The sequence below is a fragment of the Brachyistius frenatus genome, unplaced genomic scaffold (assembly GCF_029030835.1).
Source record: "Brachyistius frenatus isolate BFR_SWC_R1_liver_20210118 unplaced genomic scaffold, ASM2903083v1 Contig_369, whole genome shotgun sequence".
In the NCBI taxonomy this organism is placed as follows: Eukaryota; Metazoa; Chordata; class Actinopteri; family Embiotocidae; genus Brachyistius; species Brachyistius frenatus.
In genome coordinates, this window is record NW_027210968.1 from 23,988 (window position 1) to 49,325 (window position 25,338).

The 25,338-nt window shown below is 43.5% G+C and overlaps 1 protein-coding gene across 1 annotated transcript in view; it reads right to left on the reverse strand.

The window, feature by feature from the left end:
• The window catches only part of LOC138636329 (neural-cadherin), a 136,887-nt gene that overhangs the window by 14,445 nt on the left and 97,104 nt on the right, over positions 1–25,338 (reverse strand). The window contains exons 15-23 of the mRNA XM_069724286.1: positions 24,784–24,911; positions 24,508–24,694; positions 23,877–24,020; positions 12,694–12,977; positions 9,165–9,794; positions 8,082–9,078; positions 5,917–6,010; positions 2,779–2,963; positions 2,008–2,246 (exon numbers count right to left, since the gene is read on the reverse strand). Coding sequence (XP_069580387.1) covers positions 2,008–2,246; positions 2,779–2,963; positions 5,917–6,010; positions 8,082–9,078; positions 9,165–9,794; positions 12,694–12,977; positions 23,877–24,020; positions 24,508–24,694; positions 24,784–24,911 — 2,888 coding nt within the window. The remainder of the gene's footprint in view (positions 1–2,007; positions 2,247–2,778; positions 2,964–5,916; positions 6,011–8,081; positions 9,079–9,164; positions 9,795–12,693; positions 12,978–23,876; positions 24,021–24,507; positions 24,695–24,783; positions 24,912–25,338) is intronic.

Below are 25,338 nucleotides of genomic sequence, written 5' to 3' on the forward strand. Positions count from 1 at the left end.
GCTGTCATTTGCTTTCTGTTGCCAAATTCACCCGTTTCCCTGCTTGTCATCTTGATTCTTTTCTCTCGTTTTGTCTTTATGGGTGAGAGGTTTTCATCAGAGTCCCTCAGGGTTTCTTGTCTCTCTCCAACTGTGTCTATTTCTTTTTTTGGAGTTTAGTTATTCAGCTGACACTCTTATCCACAGTGACTTACACTCCCCAGGCAGGGCTTCAGTTTTTGGCTCCAGAGCCAGTTTCAACATTTTATTTTTTGTGCCGACTTTTCATTTATCTGACATTCTTGTTCTAAATCAGCAAGATACTTTTCCTCTTAACCTGAGATAATTAAAGATGCCCCTTTCTTCTACAGCATTTGATGTACAAGTTATTTTTAATCACCCTGAGTGCTTTGTACTGTTATTTATACATAACACTTTTTATTGTTGTGATTATCTTTTTTTGGGTGCTGACTAGTCTTTTGAAACAAGTTGCAGGAGAGCGTGAGATGAGCTCTATAACGGGATCTGCCCTGACACTTCGACGGGACATATGACGACTTCAGGGCTTAAACTTGTGTCTCTTTGGCAACGAGAAGGCTTCTCTGAACACTTCTCTGAATTTATTTCATGATGCAAATTTTTGTTTTATTATTAGCGTTGCATGAAAAGCATATGCAGAAGACAATCCAAAGGCCCCTCGCACTTTTGTTTTTTCTCCAGTCGTTAGTAAACGGTGCAGTATATCAGACACTACTCAGTAAAATATGACAAAACTTTTGTGATATTTTGTGATGTTTTTTTGGCCACTTGGATCTGTGATCAGAATGTTGTTATTTTGAACCCTTTTTGGAATAAACTTTATATCTTTGCTGTTTGTTTTTCCTTTTTGTTACACTTTTATAATTCCTTCAGCAGTTTATGACTTTTTTTTTTTTACAGCTTTATTAACAAAACATCAGCTGAGAGTTTAGATATTTGAATATGACCTTGCTCGGAGTTTGTACACGTGTGTGTGCGTGTGTGTTTAACGTGTGTTTACAACTGTCATCGCCCTCCTGCCTCTCATCAAACCGAGCTAAGATCAGCAGCAGCTCTCCTGCTTTTAATGGCTCTGAAATATTCATATACAGTGAACACAAGTGTGCACAGGAATCTGCGTGTGCACTTGTGAGAGTGGATCACGGAAACAGCCACTTGCCAAAGTAACGTGTTTCGTATTTTAACGTGTAACCTCTGCTTTGAACCTTTCCCAGGATGTGGGTGTGAATAAGTGTGAAGTGGTTTACACGAAGTGTGAAGTGTCCCAAACTGCCTGTTGAACTGGCATGTATGAATGTGCGAATAGGATGTTTAATTGATGTGTAATTAATGTGTCACTAACCCTGCGTCTGCAGACGTCTATGAGACGTTTCAGGTTTTTTCTTCTCTCAGTTCACATCCTTTCTGTTTTTGCACTTCACTGTGACTCAACTGTTTATTAGAGTTTACACTTTCGTCAATTCCTTCGTTCTTTGTTGTTTTGGCAGATACGAGAGCGTCAGACGTAGTGAGTACACTTTTTGTTGTCTTAACTGTCCTGAGATTTCTGGTATCAAATCTCATTATTCAGCCTCTTAAATGTTTTTTTTTTAAGTAGCTGAGTTTAATTGAAATATTTATGCCTTATTGCACTACGCAATAACCTTTAAAACCTTTAAAAAAAAAAATTGTGCTTTTCATTGTCTTAACTTTTGCTCAATTTAACACAGTATTTCTGTGGAAACTTACTGTATTTAAAAACTTTACTAGGATAAAAAAAAAGAAGGTGTTATAATGACTGATCCACCAATAATACAAGTAGAATTTAAGACATCAGTGAGCTTGAAGTTCGATTGTCAGAAATTATTTGATTTGAATTGAAATGATTTCTTGAAACAGAAATTACTCTCAGGTTGGCCCTTGAAACCTTAAGTCGTACAATAAATCTTGCATTACATGAAAAATAAAACCACTAATAATACATTTTTTTCAGGGTACACCTCTGCTCACCTGGGCTCTGTTTGCTGCCACGTAGCCGTGCAGTTTCTCGGTCTTGTAGTATGGCGACCCGTAGGCGGCGAACCAAACATCGAGCGCCTTCTCGCCCTGCCCGACGACTTTGCCCACAGAGAAGATCTGGACTTTTTCCGGCAAAGTCTGCAGGATTTCAGCCAACATCCGACGCAGACGGGAGAACCGGCTCCCCTCGCCTCCACTACTGCTGCTGAAAAAGTCCTCCATCGTCACGTCTGGAGGAAGAGGGGGAGAACAGATTTATTTACTAGCTCTGTAAATCTTCATGGAAAATCAGTATCAGCATAAAAAAAAAAAAAATAGTGGATAGATTAAGACATAATACTTGAATAGTTGAATGAAAAGGTGAAGAAAAGACAAAGAGAAGAAGGAAGAGATGAGAAATCAGCTGAAAAAAAGAGAAGACGGAGCTGAAAATGAACAGAAGGGGAGCGGAGACAGGAGAAGACAGGAGATGAAGAACGTGGAGTTATTTCCAATAATGCCTCTGTCTGTTGGTGATGATGGAGCCTGGGGGAGCTGACATCCCTGAAACTGGGACCCGGCGGCACTCTGGGATATGCAACACCGTGCCCCATCAATTACAGTTGCCATGGCAATGACAGGAGGCGTGCAAAAGTGCATCTCGTGTCAACGTGTTGAGACGTTATCAAGCATTTTCAAAAGCTTCCAACAGTAACAACAGTCTCAGTTTTGGATAAAAGAAAGGGTTGTCTGATGTTTTGACACCATCAGTGCGGGACTCACTGCTCAGGCGGATGGAGGCCGCGTGCTGCAGGGCGCCGTGCTGCAGCTGGGTGACGTCCACCTGGGCGGTGGAGGTGACGTCGGGCCAGGCGCGGTCCGACACGCGCACCCGCAGGCGGTACGAGCCCGGAGGAGTTCCCTCCCTGATACTGAGCTGACCTGAGCTCTGGTTCAGACTGAACAACCTGAGAGAGAGAGAGAGAGAGAGAGAAAGAAAGAAAGAAAGAAAGAAAGAAAGAAAGAAAGAAAGAAAGAAAGAAAGAAAGAAAGAAAGAAAGAAAGAAAGAAAGAAAGAAAGAAAGAAAGAAAGAAAGAAAGAAAGAAAGAAAGAGAGATTTCCTTTAATGTAATTCTTCCATATTTGGTTCATGTTTGCTGCTTCCTTCCACCGTGCATGTGTTATATACAGCATGCTAAGTGTAGATGGCATTTCTGTATATAGTGTGAGTTAAGTGATGTGTTTGTGGAGATCATTTGTATTTATGAAGACAAAAGTTAACATCTGATAATAAGCCTTCTTTCTCCCGTCTGAAGGGGAATGAACTGAAATGTGGCCTGATGCTCCGATTCATCTATTTTTCCATGAGATCTTAAGTCAAAGTCTCAGATGGGACTTCTCAGATCAATCTCTGGCCAGATGGAGGTCAGTCGTCGAACACGGATCCATGTGCGGGGGCGCTTGATCTGGAAAAGATTTTGGCACGCTCTGCTCTGCTGCACCACAGAGTCGATCCCTAACCTGATCCAGAGGATGTGCCACTGGCTCGTGTTAACTGTTTAACCTCTTCACACTGCGCCGACCTTCAGAACTCAGACCAGACGGATTAACTAACCGTTACTGAACTGAGGCCAAAACGAGACCGGGATTGAACCTGCGCTGCTGCTGCTGCAGGAGGAACTGGAATAAAGTCGCGCTTTAAGGAGTTCAAACAACACTTCACTGACTGAAAAGAAATGAAAAAGATTTGATGTGCAAATCAATTCCAAACAAATTGCTGTCTGCGTCTTCTCGTCTTTGTATGTATTGTGTTGCCTTCCTCTGAGGTGACACGTTGCTATCGGCCCGCTGGGGCTTCTTCATCTCACCTGAACACTTTACGCTTCTTCGTATTTCACCCCTCGGTTTTTATCTTCTCTATATGTAAATAACGTTCAACCCAAACCCGATCCATACTGTGAACAAATTGCTATCTGCCGGATGCGGTGATGAGAGGCGGCGGTTCGGGAGCCCCTATGGTAATTCTCTCTCCGGTTGGCTCCTTTGTTCTCCGCCGTTCCTTGTCGTCTCTCGTCGTGTCTTGTCGTCCCTCCTTATAGGTATCTCGTTAGAAGAAAAGGTGGCAGGGAGCGCAATCAGGCTCTCCTTTCAATGCGTCCGCATGAAGCCTCGCCTCATCAAACAAAATGAGTGCGCCCTCGCCGCGCTTCACTGGGAATTTTCAATACCGCTGGTTATGAAGTATTAATAGCACTGTTCCTGACAAGTCAGATCCCCTTTTCTATCTCTCTCTCTCCTCCCCGTCCTCTGCCCTTTCATTCTCTTTCACTCCTTCTTTGTTTCTCCCTTCAAACTGCCTGTTTCTCTGTCCCAATTTTCCTTTTCTCCCCCCTTGTCGCACTGCACCTTTGTACTGTCTCTCCCTCTCTATTTGAAATCTGTCAGTTCCCGTGCAGCTCTTTTATTTTCTTCTCTTTTTTGTTATGCATCTCTTGCTGCGTGTCACATGAGAGGGGACCCTTCAGGAGGGATTCTTTTCTGTGTTTCGTTGCAACACATGCTAAAACCGCTTTACATCTGCCGTTCCCCGGGTTCTTTCATCCAAAACGGCTCACAATATGTCCAACAGGAGTGTGTACATTCATACTAAAGATGGTCCAAATGACAGCATGAGCATCTTTCCCTTCTGTGTAAACTCCAGAGAAAATGAAGCCCTACCCCTGTCAGTCATTTGCCTGCCGTTTGCATTCGTTTCATTTGGATCGACCTGACGTTTTCAAGGCGCAAAACTGAATTGTTCATCGGCATTATCTCTCCAAACAGATGAGAGCTTTGTTTTTGTTTCACTAGGTTTTGATTTGTCGTCCGTCTCTGTGCAGTCACATTCACGTTCTCTCTTCCATAGTTTTTGCTTTTTGTTTGTTGCCCCTCCATACAGCTCCCCTCGCTCGTGTAGTTTCTGTTCTTTCTTTTGCAGATGCCCACGGAGCTGCATGTCTCTGATCTGCGACTGTCGGCCCCACCAACATTTCATGTCTTGGATCGCTATGCTTTTCTTTTCTCTCTCTGCTCTCCCCTCACACCAACAGGTCGAGGCAGATGTTCTCCACCTCCGAGCCCGGTTCTGTCGGAGATTTCCTGTTAAAAGTGTGTTTTTTCTTCCCTCTGTCTCACGGTTTTTCTGTCTTAAAGGGGAGTTTTTTTTGTGCTCTGAAATGACTTGTGTTGTTACTTGGCGATGCTGAAAGGAACTGAAACCACTGTTTGTCTGGAGTTATAAAAAAAAAAAAAAAAAAATGTGTTCAGGTCTCTAAAACAAAGCAACACGGTTTGCATGTTTTACATTTGAGAAAATTAAGAACTTTTACTTAAACTTAAAACCAGTCGTTTCCCTCTTTACCTGCATCTGTTTGTCTTTCTCTTCTTCACTGCATCTCTTCACCTCTCGTTACCTGCCCACTTCTCTGTTACTCATTCTCTATCTACCTCTCTTCATCTTTTTCTGCTTCTCTTTCCTTTATCTTGTGATATCTTGTGCTCGTGACACGTGCATTTTGTTTCTTTTATTTTCAAATCTCTCTCTGCACCTTTTTCTTTATCACCACATCATCTCCTTATCCTCGCAACTGAATTCTTACCTCTTCACATGAGTGTTTAGCTCTCTTCTCCTTGGTTGTCTATCCCACTTTGCTTCTGCTGCTTACTACCTCTCTACTTCAATACTTTCTACTTATTCTCTCTGCCTTGATGCCTTCCCGCCACATTACCTCGTGGCTTTTCTCTCCTTCAAACCCTTCTACTTACTCTTAGCCTACACGCCCAACTGTTACTTGTCCGTCTCTACTTGCAGCCCCATCACTCTCTTTATGCAGGTCACCTTTCAGACCCCTCAAAGTTTTCATCAGATGAGATCAAAGTACCTGGTGGGTTTGCCTTCGAACCGGTACACTTTCTCACTCCAGTCATCAAGGTCGGGAGATTGAACTTGTCCGAGCGATGTCGTCTGGAGAATACCTGTCAGGAGGCGGGAAGTAAAAAAATTTAAAAAAAAGTTACAAAAAAAAATTGCATTAGCTTTGAGAGGAATTAGTTTTGAGCGCAAAGGACCCCTGTGGTACGACCCAAATATTAAGAGTGAAGGGAAGAAAGTGGAGGCTTCTTTAAGGAGATAAGGTGACGGGCGACGCCTCATTGGCAGGCAGAGTCATGGCTTGACAGCACAGCGGGAAAATGTACTCACATTAGAATCGCTCCCAGTGTTTTTCCCCCTCTTCCAAAAAAAAAAAAAAAAGAAAAGCTGAACACAGTGCTGTAATCTCTTTAGCCGTGAAATCAGCTGCCTTTTAAAAAATGCCTCCTGTTTATGTGCCCGTCAAACCTGGGACTTAAGCTGGAGTTAATTGTTTGCTTCATGGCATGTTGTTGAGGTACGTGATGGATTCATATTAGCGGGTTAATGTACTTTCATGTGGAAAGGCTCCAGAGAGGGAATCCACTAAAAATACATTACAAAAAACCTTAGTTTTTCCAGCAAATTACAGCAGGCTGACAGATGGTATGAAACGCTAAATAAGTGATGTGGGCTGGAGCGGGAGGCTGTGAGCAGTCGACTGTGACAAGTACAGTCTTCACAACATGAGCATGGAGCACTCAGGAGGTGGTGGGTGGGACACTAGTGGACCCGAAGGTTAGAGGAAGCCCTCTGTGATCAGAAAGAGACGGGTTTGAATCCCTCAGACCGGCTTTTGAACTGCAAACTGGGACAATCAATTATGAGTGAATGACAAATGTTCTGTTCTCCATCTACAACAACCATAAGGAAGCCCGCGGGCAAGGCAGCCTAAACTCAACTTCTCCAGTGGAGTAGAAAGCAGTAGACTGCCCTTTGAGGCTCTCAGGTGTGAAATGGAAAAAAAAAAAACCCAGCAAAGCCTGTTCCAGGATAAATGAAGGTTAACGAGCAGGAAACACATGAAATAAAGGGGATGTAGCTCCAGATCCAAATCTAAAAAAAAATCTAAAAGAACTGCCACATTTTTTTTGGCTGTAAACAGTGCAAGGCAGAAAAAAAGAGACCGTTTCAAGTCTCATCTGTGTTTACTAGTATTTTACATCGGTTCACTTTGATCCCGCGCTAAATCAGAGAAAAGCCTAAGGCCCACTTCACAAAAGCGATTTGCAGGTACTTCTCACATCGAAAATGGTGGCAGCGCTATGTTCCACAAACGATTCTCGCTCGCAAATTACAGATAAATTTGCTCATCTTTCAGGGCTCATACTTATACATAGGTCACGAGTACGCGTTTAGTTTTGATGAGTGAAACGTGTCAAAGTGAGCGAGAACATCTCGTGCTTGCAAATCACAGCATGCATGTTGCAAATTTAGTGAAAAGAGACCCCTGTTTGTTAAATTTAGCCTGTTAAAAGGAGAAAATAGAAGCAATCTCTCAAAATGCCATATACTAAGCGGACGAATGACAAAAAACTTACGATGCACCCATTTTTAAGCCAATGTGGTTATTACGAAGGGATGCAAAATACCTCTCAGACCTATTTTTGTTGATATATTTTTTTAAATATATATCATGGTCATGAAAAATTATCTTTTTTGACAGGCTGGCAACTTTATAGATGTATACAAATTAATGTCCATGTAGAAAATAAAGGACAAGGTAGCGGTAAAATCAAGAAACCTCAGAGTAAATTTTCCATAATTTACAAATCATTCATTGTGACAGACTTCTTGGCCTTAAGGATATGTCAGACAAAAACCTAGTAACTATATTGTAGCTATGGTCATAGAAATGTGGGACCTAAAAATAAGTTCAGGGACCAGAAAAAAATGAAGATACTTACTTATATTTTATGGTGCTGTCCAGTTTGGTAATGAGAATTATTATGACTGAATATTGAGACCAACACTGTAAACTAATCAAGAGCAAAATACCCTCATATGTCAATTATAGCTACATATAAATTCTCCTAGAACTAGATTGGGCCCCTAAATCTAAATATGAAACATTGGCAACCTGTGAAGCGCTTCCTTCTCTCTATAAATGAGGTACCAAAAAATGAAAAAACATACCTTCATAACTGTAGACAATGAAGTTGGTGTGTCCAGGTGAGTGAGGGTGGTCATTCTTGTCGCCGATGACGACTGTCAGCGTGCTGGTGGAGCTCATTGGAGGAGAGCCGCTGTCAATCATGAGAATCGGGAGGCGGTACTCCTTCTGCCGCTCACGATCGAAGGTGCGGAGGGCGGTGACGGCCGCACTGCCGTTCCGGAAGTCGGTCAGGTTGAAGTTGGTGGCGTCCGAGGTGAGCATGAGGAGCCGGATGGAGAACGGGCCGCCGTTGGTGGAGGTGTCGCGGTCAGTGGCGTGAAGGAGCAGGGAGGTTTCATTCATTCGGACCGCCTGGGGTGCCGCGGTGTTCTCCCAAACAACAGGCTTATACGGGACCTCAAAGTCCGGCCCGTTGTCGTTAACATCGAGCACGGTCACCATGACGATGGCGGTGCCGGTCAAGGGCGGGCTCCCGGCATCGATTGCGAGGATCATGATCCGGTGCTGCGAGATTTTCTCCCTGTCCAGAGAATCGGCCACAACCACCCAACCGGACTGGTCCACCAGGAACTGACTGTAGGGGTCGGACTCTTTGGAAATACTGTAAGAGAAGCGTCCATTCTGGGCCGAGTCCAGATCAGAAGCTGTAACCTGAGCGACGATGGTCCCCACAGGTACGTCTTCAGACATGGCGGGCGACTCGTAGAACTGTGGGAAGAAGACGGGAGCGTGATCGTTGGAGTCTTCCACCTGAATGAGACAGTAGGCCAGGCTGAAGAAATCGGCGTCTTCTGCCTTCAGGGTCAGATTGAAAGTCCTCTCGTGTGGCTTCTCGAAGTCGACCTTCTTCTTTAGCTTTATGAGGCCGCGGCGATTCACTTTGTCCGTCTCCACAAAGAACTTCCTGTCCTCGTCCCCGCCGACGATGCTGAAGGTCACCACGGCGTTCTCGCCCTCATCTCCGTCTGTGGCCGAAACTACGAGAACCTCGCTGTTCACCTCGAGGTCCTCGCTCACCTGATAGACACATAAAGGAACACGATTCATTACTATTAGTACTAATGGTAACGCTGAAGGAAAGTCCGAGGTGTGTTTCTACTCACCTGAGTGGTGTAGACCCTCTGAGTGAAGATGGGTGGGTGGTCATTGACATCTGAAACCATAATGGTGGCTGTACCCGTGCCTGCCAAACCCCCTCCGTCCTGGGCCTCCACCACCACCAGATACCTATCCTCCGCCTCCCGGTCCAGGGAACGTAGGACTGTGTAGATGGTCCCCGTGGTGGCGTTGATGGAGAACAGGTTGAGGTTGATCTCGTTGCGAATGTTCTTGATGATGCTGTAGGTGAGCACGGCGTTCTTGCCCTCGTTGGGGTCGTCCAGGTCCATGGCACGCATTTCCATGACGGAGGTGTCAGCGGGCGAATTTTCATGCACTTGACCGACGAAACATCCGTCTGCTTCCAGCGCTGGGCACGGGAAGAAGGGGGCGTTGTCGTTGATGTCTCGGACTTCTAACAGCACGTCAGCGAATCCCGTGAGCCCCGCCCCGCCCTCGTCTGTGGCGAGGACAAGGAATCTCCAGGCGGGGCGCTCCTCGCGGTCCAGGCGACGTTGAGCGTAGATTCTCCCGGTGCGTTCGTCGATGGTGAACTCGCCACCGGCACCCTGTCCATGGAGGGAGTAGCGGAGAGCAGTCTGGTCGGCTTCCTGATCCGGATCTGTGGCTGATACCTGTAAAGGTTACACAAAAAAAAAAGTGAAACTTAAGATAAAAAATGACAAATTTATTTTCTCGCACGAACACTGTAGTGATCGTCTAGCTATTCCCAGTTCAAACAAAAAAAAGATGGAACAACAGCTTTGTTTTTTTCTTCACAGTATTCAAACTAGTACCAGGAGGTTACACATATACTGTATAAGATATATCAGAAATATAAGATAAATCAGGTGAGATGTATGACTTTAGAACAATAATAAAAACTATAAACATTCTTCAACACCTTTAATCCAGGTCATCTTAAACATTGTGGCATTCATAGAATTTGTTACTGAAGGAAGGCTAAAGGTACAAATTGGCTGGCTGGAGGATGCAGTATTTTGCTGACGACTAAAGGCCGTGTGTCGCTATTCATTCAGCGAAGATGAGAACACTTTTGCCTTTAGACGTGGTTGGATGACATGTTGTAAAAAATTGTATGTTTGACGAATACTGTGGCGTTCATGTCCATTTCTGTCATCAACCTTTAAATTCAGTTTAAAAAAAAAAACTATTTTAGGAGCTTTATGGCAAAATTGATGTCACAGATTCTTATGGACACCCACATACATAAAGTGTAATCTGTTTTTTAAACCAGATGCTGTTTTTTTAATTTGTTCAAAATATTTGAATGGCTTTTTTGTTTATGAAATGCTGACTATTTATATCCATTTAAAAACTGTAAATGTGTAAGAACTGCCTTTTTATAATTAAAGCACAGAACTGATTACGGACTGATTAAACTAAATGTCGGTAAAATTGACAGAATTTTTAACTCCAAAAACAACCAACATGCAAAAAACAAATCACCCACAAAACGCCAGATTCTCGTTCTGACGGTAATAAAGTAGGTTTCATTATACGAGGAGTGCAGGGAAAGGTAGCCGCTGTCACGTTTCTAGTGGCAAGCTGTTCAAAGCCGTCGTGTTGACTTTTCCCTCCAATTCAATAACGTTCTTCTTCTTGAAAGAAACTATTGCTTTTTGTTCTTTTTTTACACCGAGGATGTTCTTATCAAAACAGTTGAATTGCTTTTTCATTATGTACAAATGTCAAGCCCGGCAAATACGACATGAAGCGGGGAGGCTGATTGCAGCGGCTGCCCGTGCACTCGGGGACCCTGCAACACAGGAATAAACATTTCTCTGTTGCTTTGTCCTGTTTGCTTAATTAACCTGCCTTCCTGCTATCTCTGTGAACGAGGGGGAGGGGGGGGGGGACAAGAGCAGCGGCTATGAGACTCGGCTCTCACATCTGTCACTGCGACACACAATGCAATTAAAAGTTAATAGACACCGACAAAAGCAAGAAAAAGTACACTTTTACTCTTTCCTCACCAGAGGGTTTGTTTACAGAAGCCTTTGAAGTCCCCCAACCTCCCCTCCACCTCCCGCCCCCCCCCATCCCACTCCTTCCCCTCCTTCCCCCCCCCCCCCTTCCCACAGCCACCTTCCCCCATGTTGGCTCTTTGCATTTCCTGACAATGTGATGCAGGTACACAATATTGAAGATGAGCAGTCGCGGGCGCCACAGAGGAGGCTGCCACGCAGGTGAAGTAAAAAGAAAAAAAATATTCATTTCAAATTGGATTTTCCCCTCCGTTCGCTATCTGCTGAATTGTATTAGTACACGGGGCTGAAAGCGGCGTGCGCTGAGGGAGGGCCCGGCCGCCGCGCGCCACAAAAACTATTGAGAGCGTTAGAGAGGAACCGAACGCACATCAAATCAATTCCAGCAGGCGAGGGGGAAGCAGGCCCGGGTTGAGGACTCGGTGACACATGCCTCTCTGACGGGGATTACTTCCCTGCCCTCCTAGACGCGCTTCCACCTTCTTAATCTGATTTAGCTTGGCGGCACATGCATATTACTGTGAATTACCAGAGATAGGTGTGACGAAAGGCGGATGAAAGCCGCAGGAGAAGGAGGTCGACTCTGACTTTTCCAAAGATAACTTTTCAGATGACGGGCACTTCCTGTCAGGAGGCTTCTCGGCGCCTCCATCAGCTGATATTGTGTTAAACAATGTCAATCATGTGTGATGTGTTAGCATGTGGACACTGGATCGGTGCTGAGGTGTCGCTCCGGGCTAATTCACCTCGCTGTTCGAAGGCGTAACCAATACTATTAGATTTGTCTACATTAAATCTGATACCTTTTCACATATTGTTCACATAAACTTTGACATTTTCCCAACAAGCTCCTTTATGTTGAAGGAGGTGCTTCTTTCTCATGTTTAAATTTTAAACAGCTTCATGTGGACCTGGTTGACATCTGATCGGTGCCTACGGTTAAAGAATTACGTTAACAGTAAAAAACATCGAGCATGCCATCAACTCATCCATTCATCCATTTTCCGTGTCCGCATTTGTTTTGAAGGGTCACAGAGGGGCTGCAACGTATCCCAGCATGCATTGGCTGAAAAGAAGAGCTAAACCAATTCATTTATTGGGTGTGTATCACTTAGTCTGGCTCTATTTGGGTTACCAGGCTACTGGTGATCGAGTAAGTGTTTTTAAGCTGTTTCTTAATCATAAACCAAATACATACGACATGAGCAAATCACCAAGTGCCACTTGTGGGCCAAGTCAAGTCAATGTTATCGAGAGAGCGCCAAATCACAGCAGGTCATTTCATGACACTTAACACAGTAAAGTCCTTACAAGAGAACTTTCCAACATTATATGGAGGAACCCAACAATTCAACAATTCCCACTTCATCTAGTAGTGAAAAACTCCCTTTTAAGGGAGAAAAACCTCCAACAGAACCAGGCTCAGAGTTGGGTGGTTATCTGCCTCGACCGGTTGGAATGAGTCAAAAGGCCCCATAAGAATCCTTTAATACAACATGATACTCATACGAACATGCTCACTGACCTCCAGGATGAAGACAGGCAGCTGAGCGAGCTCCTCCGTCACGGCGGCGTGATACTCCGTCTGGCTGAAAACGGGCGCCTCGTCGTTGCGGTTGACCACCTGCACCACCACCAGCGTCTCGTTCTCCCACTTCCCATCCGAGGCGACCAGCCGGAGCTCGTAGCGCTGCTCCATCTCGTAGTCGAGCGGCTGGGCCACGAAGATGGTGCCCACCTCGGGCTCCACGTCGAAGGTGCCCATGGTGTTTCCCGAGGTGATCTGGTAGCGCAGCTTGGCGTTGGCACCTGGCGGGAGGACAAAACGGGAGCCCCGGTCAGGTTGTGTCGTTCGGGAGGTTTGTTGATCTTTGCTACTGCGCTGAATCGACTGATGAGTTTTCAGCTCTGGAGGTGCAGGCAGAAGACGACCAAGATCTTACTGTTGATTTTCAATAAAGACTTTTAATATCTAGATTTTTGAAACCAGGCAGAGCTTGACACATTTACTAAAGAGTACTTCAGAGTTGACAAAGCAATTATAATTCACATATGTGAATGACATCCCTTTTAATCCAACGTATCTGAGACAAAGACTGAACTGACGTTTCTAAGATGCCACAACATGAGCTGTTTTTGGGAGCTCTTAATGTGAAAAAAAAAACAACCTTTTTGAAGGATATTGGAGTAGATTGGCAGGCGGAAAAACAAAAACAAATGTTTGATTGGCAGTGGACACACGCACGCACGCACACGCACGCGCACGCGCACGCACACGCACACACACACACACACACACACACACACACACACACACACACACACACACACACACACACACACACACATACACTGATGACCCCGTGTTGACAGCAGCAACAGATATCAAATATTTGTGAGGAAAACAGGCATCTCTCTCACAGTGGGGATCATTAGACGCCTTTCTCTCCTCCACACCTCCTCCTCTCTCGTTCTGACACACACACACACACACACACACACACACACACACACACACACACACACACACACACACACACACACACACACACACACACACACACACACACACACACACAATCATGTTTCCATTACTTCGGAGGACATTGCATTGACTTAACTTCCTGTCCTGGAGACCTAAATCTAACCTGACCCCAACCTGAAATCAACTCTTTACCATAAAGTCTATTGATTATCATTATAGAAACTTGTTTTATTTTGTCCTCAAACACGGCACAATCACACGCTTTTATGAGGTGTCGAAACCCTTCTCTACCTATTTCCCAAGGTGTTCCCAGTCTAGATGAGATATACAGTATCGTCTCTCTGGGTGCACCTCGGGGTCTCCTACTTGCTCGACGTGCTTGGAAAACCTCCACCGGAGGTTGTCCGGGATGCATCCTGAGCAGGTGCCCGAACCGACACAAAGGAGCAGCCGCTCTACTCCGAGCTGCCGCCAGATGTCTGAGCTCATCGGCCTGTCTCTGTCGGTGAGCCCAGATAACTGGAAGAAACTCATTTCCTCCACTTGTATTTGCACGACCTCATTCTTTCGGTCACTACCCGATGTCCACGTGTGAGGTCTGGAGCGCACATCGACAGGTAAACCCACAGCTTTGCCCTCAGGCTCAGCTCCCTCCTCACCACAACGCTCGAGTACAACGTCTGCGATGCTGCTGCCTCCGTCTGTCAGTCTCTCACTCCAGTTTACACTCACTTGTAAACAAGACCTGGAGCTACTTAAACACGTTCACTTGGGACCGCAACTCACTTTCAACCCAGAGAGTGGACAACCAAACGAAATTATATTTTTATATTCTCTTCCTCACCTGTCAGTCCACCATCTTTGAGCTTCTCTTCATTTCTCTTGCTATTTAACAGCTGATCACAATAGAAAGTGGTATAATTACAAAAGCACTAATTTCTCGAACTGTCAATTACTTCTGACGGAGACAAGATTTTCAGAAAGGATAATTCTCTTGTGGATCTTTCTCGAGATTCTCTCTACTGTTGTTTACTCCCCACGACGTTATGCTCACTATAGTGTACAATTTCTTTCAGTGCAAATTTATTGAAGAGGGGAAGAAGCTCACAAATGTTGAGGTGGGTAACGTGTAAGCTCGTTGGCTTAGCTAGGTGTCTGGTGTCAATAATAAACGTCCGCAAACAATTCTTCTTCAGTGCAGCATTTTGTACTCCGACAGAGGAGTTTAAATAAAACTGATCATGATGCAACACAGGTATCAACCTCCATTTTGGATCCTCCAATTCTCTGTTTCCTAAGAGGTCAGCCCTGCTGTTGGTCAACGACACAAGTTTGTGCATCATAAGGTCATTCAAGTGGAACTAAAAAAAAAACAATATAGATTTGCTTTTTCCTCGCCAGTGAATCCACCAATTGTGACAAATTCATTAGAATTTGTTTTATTTTTGTCCAAGTAAATCCAGCTTTACTCATTTCCTCCTTATCTCTATTTTCACTCCTCACCTTGGCCTTCATTTTCTCTCTTTCACAATCTGTTCCTGCTCTGCTTATCCTATTGTAACCCCGACTCCCCCCCTAGCTGTCCCCCTGGCCTACGTTTTCCCATCTATTCTTCTTTTCTGTCGTATACAAGCCTGCTTCTTTTGTGTTACTCGTGCCGCAATCTTTCCTTCTTTCCTTTACTCCCCTCCTCACATCTCTATCTCAAATGTTTCATTATCTATTGTTTCTTCCTTCATGCTTTTTAATTTTTTTTTTTTTTTTAACATCTTTCATTCCTCCATCTCTCCTTTTCTCTTTTGGTCCTTCATTTCTACTCTTCTCCTGGCTTTGTATTTCATATCCTCTTTCCTCTCCTCCTCCTATCCTTTCCTCTCTTCCCATCTCCTAAACTCACACCTCATTTCCTCCTCTTATACTCCTTCCATCCTTGATTCCTCCCTTGGCATCCCTCCTTCTTCGCTTGTCTTCTTTTTGTCTCCCTTTTGCTTCCTCTGCTTTTTTTTTTCTTCTGCCTTCCCTTATTCTCTCTCCTCCACCTCTCCTCTCCTCTCTCGGCCTCTCCTCTTCATCCCTGATGAAGTGAAGATATGCCAACACACATGGACGTGGTAAACACACAAATATATACACACACACACACACACACACACACACACACACACACACACACACACACACACACACACACACACACACACACACACACACACACACACACACACACACACACACACACAGATGCATGTTCAGAGCCCAGAGGCAGGTCTGTCTGGGTCCGGCTTGCTCTCTGTTTACCGGCACCAAGGAGACTTTAGGAGACAAACACCATCTGTGGAGACATGGAGGACCTTCATTACGACACTGGAGAGTATGTGTGCTTGTGCGTGTGTGTGTGTGTGTGAGGAAAAGCTTAAGTGCACCGGTCCGTCACAGCCTCTGAGCACGATTTGTTGTGACACTCACCGAGCGGCTTAGTGTGTGTGTGTGTGTGTGTGTGTGTGTGTGTGTGTGTGTGTGTGTGTGTGTGTGTGTGTGTGTGTGTGTGTGTGTGTGTGTGTGTGTGTGTGTATGTGTGTAAATGTGTGCAAGGGGAGTAGCTCCAGCGGTTTTTTTTTGCCTCCGGCAGCCTCCCTAATGATCAGTCTGGCCATATGGTGTTGCCCTAACACACACACACACACACACACACACACAAAAACACACACACACACACACACACACACACACACACACACACACACACACACACACACACACACACACACACACACACACACACACACACACACACACACACACACACACACACACACACACACACACACACACACACACTAGGGGATAGGGCTGATTTAATTCACAGCCTAGCAGGAGGCCCAAAATTTAGATTAAGGTCAGATCTGTGCTCCTCGAGAGGTGGACCGGAGGGGAAAGTCGTCCCTGAGCACTGACTGCAGGTCGACACTCTGAAGGACTCCACTCGTAATTGGAGGAAGTTTCATTTCGTTTTTACAACCGCATTAGAAAGTATTACATGTTTTGGCCTCAGATGGCTGCAAGAGATACTGCTGGTCTTTGAAATTCAGCACATGGCAGCCATGTCATTTCATATGTGATAGTAAGGTGACTAGAAACATGAAGCCCAGTAGGTTTTAGGTAGAGCGTTTTGGAGTAAATGTACCTTACAAATGAATAATAAATGAATTCAAATGAAAAATAATTACCTTAAATTACTCATTTTGCACCTTTGAAATCTTTCAACGTTATAAACAAAGCAGCTAAAACTGTGAAGCTGCAGTCTCAATCACTATGTCTGAGCTGATGGAAGGGCCCAAGGAAAATTAGTTTATACTGTAATCAGACTTCACAATGTTGATGTCTTTATGTTGCAATTAATTGATTAGTCTAGTGAAAACAAAATGGAGCCACTATCGCAGCTTCGCTCGACGTCCTGTGCTGCGCTTAACGTGACAGTGATAGTGATGATTCTCTCAATCAGTGAAACATACTTCTATCGGAGAGCATTTGCTGATTTTAGTGATCCAGTTATTTCTTTTATACTTTAAGTGGTTTTCTTGGGTTGTTTTTGTTTTCTGGTTGTTTTATACAATTACTGTGTTGTTGGATTTTAAGGCTGGTTTGAATTCATAGTTTGATTTGTTTTAATGGCTTATTTTACATGAAGCACTTTGTAACATAGGCTCGGAAAAGTGCTAAATAAATAAAGTTTATTATAATTACTATAATTAGTTTGATTTTTTTTTAGTATTAGCTTAGCTAGGAACCTCGATTGAGGAAATGTTAAAACTTTTAATCAATGGAAAACCAAAATGAGCGAGTCGAGTTTTAGAGTGAAGTCAAAGCTAGACGGTAGAAATGGGGCTAATGAGCACTTCACAGACATTCAAAAGGCAAAATGTCTGTCTTTATTCTATAGAGTACATATCATGGTCAAGAGAATAAAGCAATAAAAAAATTAGCTTTGTCTGAACAAATCTTTAAAACCCTCTTTCTTGTTGATTAGTTTCAACCTTTATTAGTTTACGGAGAAACTTTAGCAGAGCAGAAAGTGAAGCAGATGATGAGCCTGTAAGTGTTGCAGTCATTTTACTAGTGACCAGGAGAACAGTATACTGCAGGACTGTGGTAGTTTACTCAGCCAGCTCATGTGGAACATATCACTATGTAAATGTACGACACGTACAACATAACTGTTTACTGCCTGAGCTGTAACCTCATTTCTCCCCAAACTCCCTGCTGAGCTGAAGTCGCTGTTTCCTTGTGGGGGGATGGATGATACTAACTCCCCACAAAAGGGGGAGTCTGGATTCAGAGGCTACATTTAGGTAGCTTAAATACACCGCCTGCACTAAAGAGGTGCGACGCAGTGAGAGGAGTGTGTCACGTGAGCGCAGAAGTAGACTTGTTACACATTCTGACAGGCTTAAAAATGTTGGATTATAAACCAGCTTCAGACTCCACAGTCGCTCCTTATCATCGTCGTCATCATCTCCTGTGTTGCACACTGACATCGCTTCTGTTCAGCATAACATGTAATATTACACGAACAATCACTCACACTTCCCTCGTTATCACTCAGCTTCACTGCAGCGGTGTGTGTGTGTGTGTGTTTACTAAACCCTGGGGCGACACTAAACTGAAACACCAAACTCAGCGGAATTAAAAGGAAAAAAAAGCCTCTTGATCTCATTACCAGACGCTCTTAGTTCGGCAAATTTTCCACTAGGAGGACCACATGGATCCCGAAAAAAAACACGACGGGTGACAAAAACTGCAGCGCCTAATCAGCTTTAGGGCGGGGAGGGGGCGAAGAGCGGTAATCTAAACCCACCGCTCACCACCACCACCCTCTTCTCCAGTTTTGATTATTCTAACAAACACCAAATCAAGCTGAAATGAGCGAACTTCATAGAAAAGGAAAGCATTGTGTGTGTGTGTGTGTGTGTGTGTGTGTGTGTGTGTGTGTGTGTTTCCCCTGTAATTATGTTTCTCTGACCTACAGTTTATATCTGGACTGAAGGTCACCGATTCTTCAACACCTGTCAGCTTCAACAACAAACTGTGGTCATAATGTACCCCACACACACACACACACACACACACACACACACACACAGCTGCAGCCAAGGTGACGGTGCAGTTGCTGCAGTCAGAGGATAAAAAAAACCTTCAGTTCATTTTACAGCTCATCAAAGCTCAGATTGGAGCTTTAACTCTTTCAGTTTGATTCGTCCACCTTCAGTGACCTTCAAATAAATAAACACACACACACTGTCTATCACATACTGTACATACAATGTATAAACACACTAATGTCAGTAAGTCTATACATAACATGGCGATGCCACTAGCCAAGAAACAAATAGCCTCACGGGTAACTCAGTCTTAATTTGCATAATTAATATAATGGGCAACATTTGACAATGTTTTCTCTATATTTATAGTTCCACGTCTTTTTCAAAACATGTGCACGTTCACCAAATATAACTAGTTGCTTTGTGCTGGATGTTAAATTATTCATGACAAATTTGAGTATTTTACAATAGTAATTAAAGAGCGGCCCTCCATAGTTCTTTAATTACAGCTGTAATTATGTGGAAATGTGACTATTTAATCACAAACAGAACAACTCATCAATCAATAATACTGCAACAAAGTACAACTAACCTAAATATAAACTACAAGTATATGGTGGTGGTTTTCTCTATCAACCAAAAGCACTTAATTTATATGACAATAGGCCAGATTTGTCACAGAATTTATAAAACTTAAAAAAAAAAACAATTTAATTTTTAGCATAATTTAACGGGTAAGTTTTTTGCCCTAATTTCTTTCTTTTACATTTGAATTAAAGGGTTATTTTAATAAATTGCTCCTACTGTATACTTTTAAGTATCTGATTTAAAGGTGCACGTGGTTTTAGCTTGAGCCAAAGCCTGCAGAGAAAGTACTGCAGCCTTTTCCGAGTTTAGGAAACATGAAAAAGTGTGTCAATTAGATTTAACTAAGGCTAACTAGCAAACACCTGCCTTGCCTGCGGTTTGTTTTAACTTCTGTTTTTTTTTAGTTCTTGTGATGTGTTTATTTATAAAAAAAATAAAATTACAATTTCTATGTCAAAATACGAGGTTGCAGTCAGAATGTAGTCTTAACACAGTTTATACTTAATAAGTAGTTACGACGTTTTAGCGGATATAACTCAAGGAGGCCGTAACCCGCTCGTCAAGGAAATTATTCTTTAAATTAATAGTGTTGTACTGGAAAGTTGCTGCACTTAAGAACAAAATCCCACCAGTTAAGAGGTCACTGAGCTAATAGGGGGTAAGAAGTTTATTTAGTGCAGATGAAAAGAGAGATTTTATCATTATAATCTTAGAGCTAAAGCGAGTGTTGATGGGTTCCATGAAACGAGAGAGGAAGTGATGCATTTCTTGTAGATAAATGATAAATATTCAAAGACGCGTATCGTGCCACCCAGATGTATGTGTCTCTTACACTCACAGTGCTGACTCAGCAGGGATCAGATCTTAGGTTTTAGTTCAGTGACATGTACAGGCCTGTTAGGGAGGTTTAGGGGGATGAGCTAAAATGGTTGGTTCTCTTTATCGCAGTCTTCGGACCCCCAAGCGGTTTTGGGTCGAGGGGCGTTTGCTAATTACCGCAGGGAGTCCCTGGCGAGACAACAAACTGGGGATAAAGCGTCAGCGTTTGGGAGGGAATCATCAGCAGTTTGCTATCTTAGCATCTCTTAATCCCGTGTTCAGCGTCTTCCTGAAGCTCCCAGGAATCAGTCTGAGGGGGAATACATACTAAATCTAGACATTTCCAGCAACAACAGCACATTAGAAAAAAACTAAATAAGGATAAAAACAGCTACAGTAACTGCTCGGCTTAACTGTTTTTTTTTTGTTGGAGAAATATACAGTAAACAAAGCAGATGTTTGAACCTCAGGAGTCTTGAGATGTGTGCTGCCACAAAACGGAGATTCAGCTGTGAAGTCTGGCGAAAAAGGCTTCAATACCAAAGCAAGCTAGTCAATCAATCAACGTTTCAATGGATAGAAAATCAACAATGTTCAGATTAAATACTTAATTCACTTCGCAGGTGAAGCAGACTGATAAAGCTTTGACAGATGTGTAAATGTTTTACTCAAGATGAAAAATTTTGAATTCATGCAGACGTTTCTTTGCATAAATTCACGTTGCTCTGGCAATTTTACACGTCTTCTCATTTTTATATTGACTTTTCATACAGTCGGGCCACCTGAGAGCCAGAGCAAAGGCCGAGACCGGCTCCTCCCTTCAGTCCCCTGTCAGTCATGTCCACAGGCTGACGAAGGGTAACCACGGGGAGCGTGTTGGTGACGGAGCTCCGTTGTATGATTCAATTGTGAAGAAGATCCATCCTGCTCACCAAAGTTACTTAAACAGGAGTGGTAATGGAGAAGGTGCCATTCACTCTGTTACGTGTCAGTGTAGCTGTTATTCAGAGTACAATAGTTACATATGCTGTTTGCATTGCGTCATTAGCATAAATCACATCACCTACCATAACCCCCACCCGGGCTTTTTGAGTCATATGCCGTGTCTGTGAGTCACTGGTGATATTTATAAACTCTATAATTGCTAAATCACACAATGCCTCACACATTTCCTCTGCTTCTACCAGCCGACGCACAAAAGAGAAACAAAGTTTGTCTGAAATGGATTTACAGCTCGTTAGTAAAAGGCGTTTGACAGTGAGTTTGGTCCGGTGCCGAGCTGTTACTTGCTTCTGGTTGCAACAAATACAGTAAATGGCTCAATTCGGAAATCTGATCAAACTTAGTGGAGAAAGTTTTGGAGAAAAGAGACGACGGGAGGCGAGAGACTGGAAGTCTGGGGTTCTCCTGTGGGAATCAGAGCGAATCTGCAATGTGAATACGCGGCAGAGTGTGAATGTGTCACACTGTATGAATGTGGATTGCAGTCGGGAAAAAAAAAAAAAAAAAAGGTTAAAGATTTTAAAAAAAAGACAACAAATAATGGAACGTCACTCTTCTTTCCTTCACTCGAGCTCTGAGTAAAGAAAACCTCGGAGGCTTCGAGTCGACGCCGACAGTCGTCATTAAGTAAGAGAGAGAGAAGGAGAAAGAGAGGCTTGTTTTTTTTTGTGTTGTTTTCTGATATATTTTTTTATTTCTTTTTTTACCTCCTACTGCTTATTGGTTTAGAGCGGAGGAGGAAGAGAAATGAGGGACAAACACAAACAAAGAGACAAACATCAAAACTGTCGACCTCAAGGGAGCAGCAGCACTCGCTAACGAGCTGTGACAGTGAGAGAAGAGAGGAGGAGATAGAACCGAGGAGAGGAAACGCAAGAGGAGAAAAGGGGCAAAAAAAAATTAAGAAAGCAGACGAGAAATGCAATGGAGGGGAGAATATAAATCTAAAAATCTGTTTTTCAACTACTTAAAGGTCCTACTGTTACAGTAAACGCCTACAGATCTGTTTTATTCAATTAAAAACTGTACAAAAATAGAAACAATGTTCAAATAAATAAAAAAAACCTCCTACTGCATACAGCTCTACTCCTAAAGCTCATTTACACAGTGACCCTGAGTGTCTCCATTCTGGTGTACAGCTAAACTATTTTATCAGGCTTACTAATTAGCTGCTAAAACCACAACCTTTCACCTCTCAGCTCATCAGAGAATGCAGCTGACGGTCAGACACTTTGTCTATGTGAGAAAAGTCTGTGATTTTTGTGTTACTTTACATCAACAACAACAACAACAACTGAATAGGGAAGTTCATCAAGCTAAATAGAAGATAATGTCAGATAAGCCATCATCTAAGCCCTGAGTGAATATAGTAAAATATTGGATGAGGTTTAACTCTCTGGGGGTTTTCAATTTACTGCAGCCCAATAACACATGTGTTTTTGAATGTGTGTGAATCTGAATTAATAGGATTTTAATGTATTTTTCAACACAGAAAAAGCTACGTGGGTTTGGTTTCTCCAAACTTGAAGCCTCAGGTAACAAATAAACACATCAAATGAGAGCTTTTCCAATCTGCCGCAACTAGAGAAGTGTTTTGTTTGTTGCAATGGGTCGATTCTAGTTCTGAGGTTTGCGGGTGGGGTTCAAAGTTTTTGTGGACCGAATTTGATCTAAACCAAATGACAAACATGGTGTAAAACCATGAAACCAAGTACAAACGAGCCCTGTAATCTAATACGCAGCAAAGGACAAGAGATGAAACAAGATAAAGTAAAACAAGAATAGGTTAAAACCCAGTATATGGCTGGACAGTGTCTGAAAAGCTCCAGGGCTTTTCATTTCATTAGGTGGGGAGAAACAGCAGCAGTAATGCAGTCGCTTCACTGGACTATTGTGGTGTGGTGAAGCTGAGCCATGAGCCAAAACTCTCTATTTATGGGTCAGTCTACATCCCTGTCCTGACCTGCGGACATGAACTCTGGGTAATGACCAAAAGAATACGATAGAGGAGCAGCTCAGGGACATCTGTATCTGTACTTCTCTCCGGTTTTGCGATTGCTACTGAAATGCCGACCGATGGTGAAACTTCACTCGGTCATACACAGATATTCACAAAATGTAAAAAGGGGAAATGGAAAAAAGAAGAGAGGAAAAGGGAGGAGAAGGAAGCCCAAAAGGTAATAAGAAGAGACGTCAAGAGAAGAAAAATCCAAAAAAGATAAATAGAAAATAAGAGCATACGAAAAGCAAACGGAGAATAGGAGGAGATATGAGATGGAGAGGCACTCACTCGAGAAGCACCGATGAGGACAAAAGTGGAAAAAAACAGGAATGAAAAGTTAATGCAGTAGAAAAGATGAGAGAATAGAAAAAAAATCTGACAAGAAATCAGAAAACAACAGAAAAGAAGAGGAAAGAGACAAAAAGAGAAAGCAAAGATAAAGACGAGGGAACAAAAAAATGAGGGGAGGAGCTGAGAAGACGAACAGAATAAACAGAATAAAACAGTAAAACTGAATAATGCAACACAACAGTCGCACATCGTGAAATCATTAAGAAAACGGAGCTGAGACACAGAGAGGATGAAACAGATAGTTCACGTCCCTGATTTCCTTTTCAGCACTCGTCTCGAACCTCAGACTTTGGTCCGTCTGACTGACGTTCAAGCGGCTGCATCGCTCACATCGCCGGAGAACCCGCCAGAGTCGGACTCACCTTCATCCTCGTCGTTGGCGGTGACGGTGATGAGGACGAAGCCGACCTCCTTGTCTTCCTCCACGCTCACCTCGTACACCGGCTTAGCGAACGCCGGCGCGTTGTCGTTGACGTCGGCGATGAAGATCCTGACGTATGCCGTGTCTGAGTGAAGAAAGTCATCTCGAGTCAGCAGAATCTGACTTTGAGGTTTTGGTAAAATGACTTTATTTTTACGTCACAAGCACAAGGATACAACTAGTTTATGGACTAAATTCACAAAGAGTTTAACACGAAGCAACAAAACAGCTGCGACACGTTATCTAACATCATCAAGGGCTGCGGATGGATCGTCAACATTAGTCACAGTTGAATATCTTTCATGTTCTTCATCAATGAAAGTCACCATCATCATCAATGAAACTTTCCCTGCAGATGTTTCAGTGTCAGACTAAATAAATCAAAAGTATAAAATTATTGATATAACCCATTATGAAGGAGAAAGATTATGTTTGCAACTTTTATGTCTTCCCTCATCAACTACACTGAAAGAGATTTCTCCACTGACATGTAGGATCCTATTTATTTGACTGCTTGTCTGCCCAATTTCTTGTGTCGTATGCGAGTCGAGTGAATGAGGCGTGTGTGTTACCTGTGTTCAGCTGGCCCTGCTGCCCCGGTCGGGACGACTCTGACCCGTCCTGCGACTGCACCTCGATCAGGTAGGAAGCTTTCTGCTCGCGGTCGAACGAGGCGCGAGTGACGATGACGCCGCTGCGCGAGTCGATGCTGAAGAACTGAGAATCGCCGCTCTCGTCCTTCAGGATCACATAGTGGACCTGAAGAAGAAAAGAGGGAGAAGTTGAAGTGGAAGAAGATGAAGAGGAGGAGGAAGAGCAGGAGGAAGATCGGTGCAGCTGTTTCTCACCATCCCGTGCGGACCAGAGTCCAGATCTGTGGCCGACACCTGAGCCACCGACGTGCCGATCTGCGCTCCTTCGGGAACCGTGGCCTCGTACGTGGACGACAGGAAGAAAGGCACGTTGTCGTTCACGTCTGACGACGGAGAAAAAGGAGAGACAGATTTCATTTTCATCATTTCTGTTGTTGCAGGATCTGAAAGATGAACACATACGGACTGTCATGTCCATGAAAGTTTATTAAACTGCATTCAAAACTGACAGAAAGACGAGGCGAGAAAAGAAACGCAAATAAAGCAGTAAAAGAAGGAAAGGAAGAGAAGCAAGTTGGAAGGCAGATCCTGAGAAAAAAGTTTGTTGTTTTTGCAACATTTACACCAGTTAAAGAGGTTTAAAAGTAAAGAGCATAAGAGGGAAAAGAGGAGAGAGGAAACAGACGAAAAGAGGGGATAAAGAAGTCTGTTGTCTGAGGTCCATCGGAAAGAGAAGTTGGACTGTGTCTCCCCTCGCAAATGAAAACTGAGTTATTAGCGAGGAATTATCCTCCAAACACCCTGAAGAGT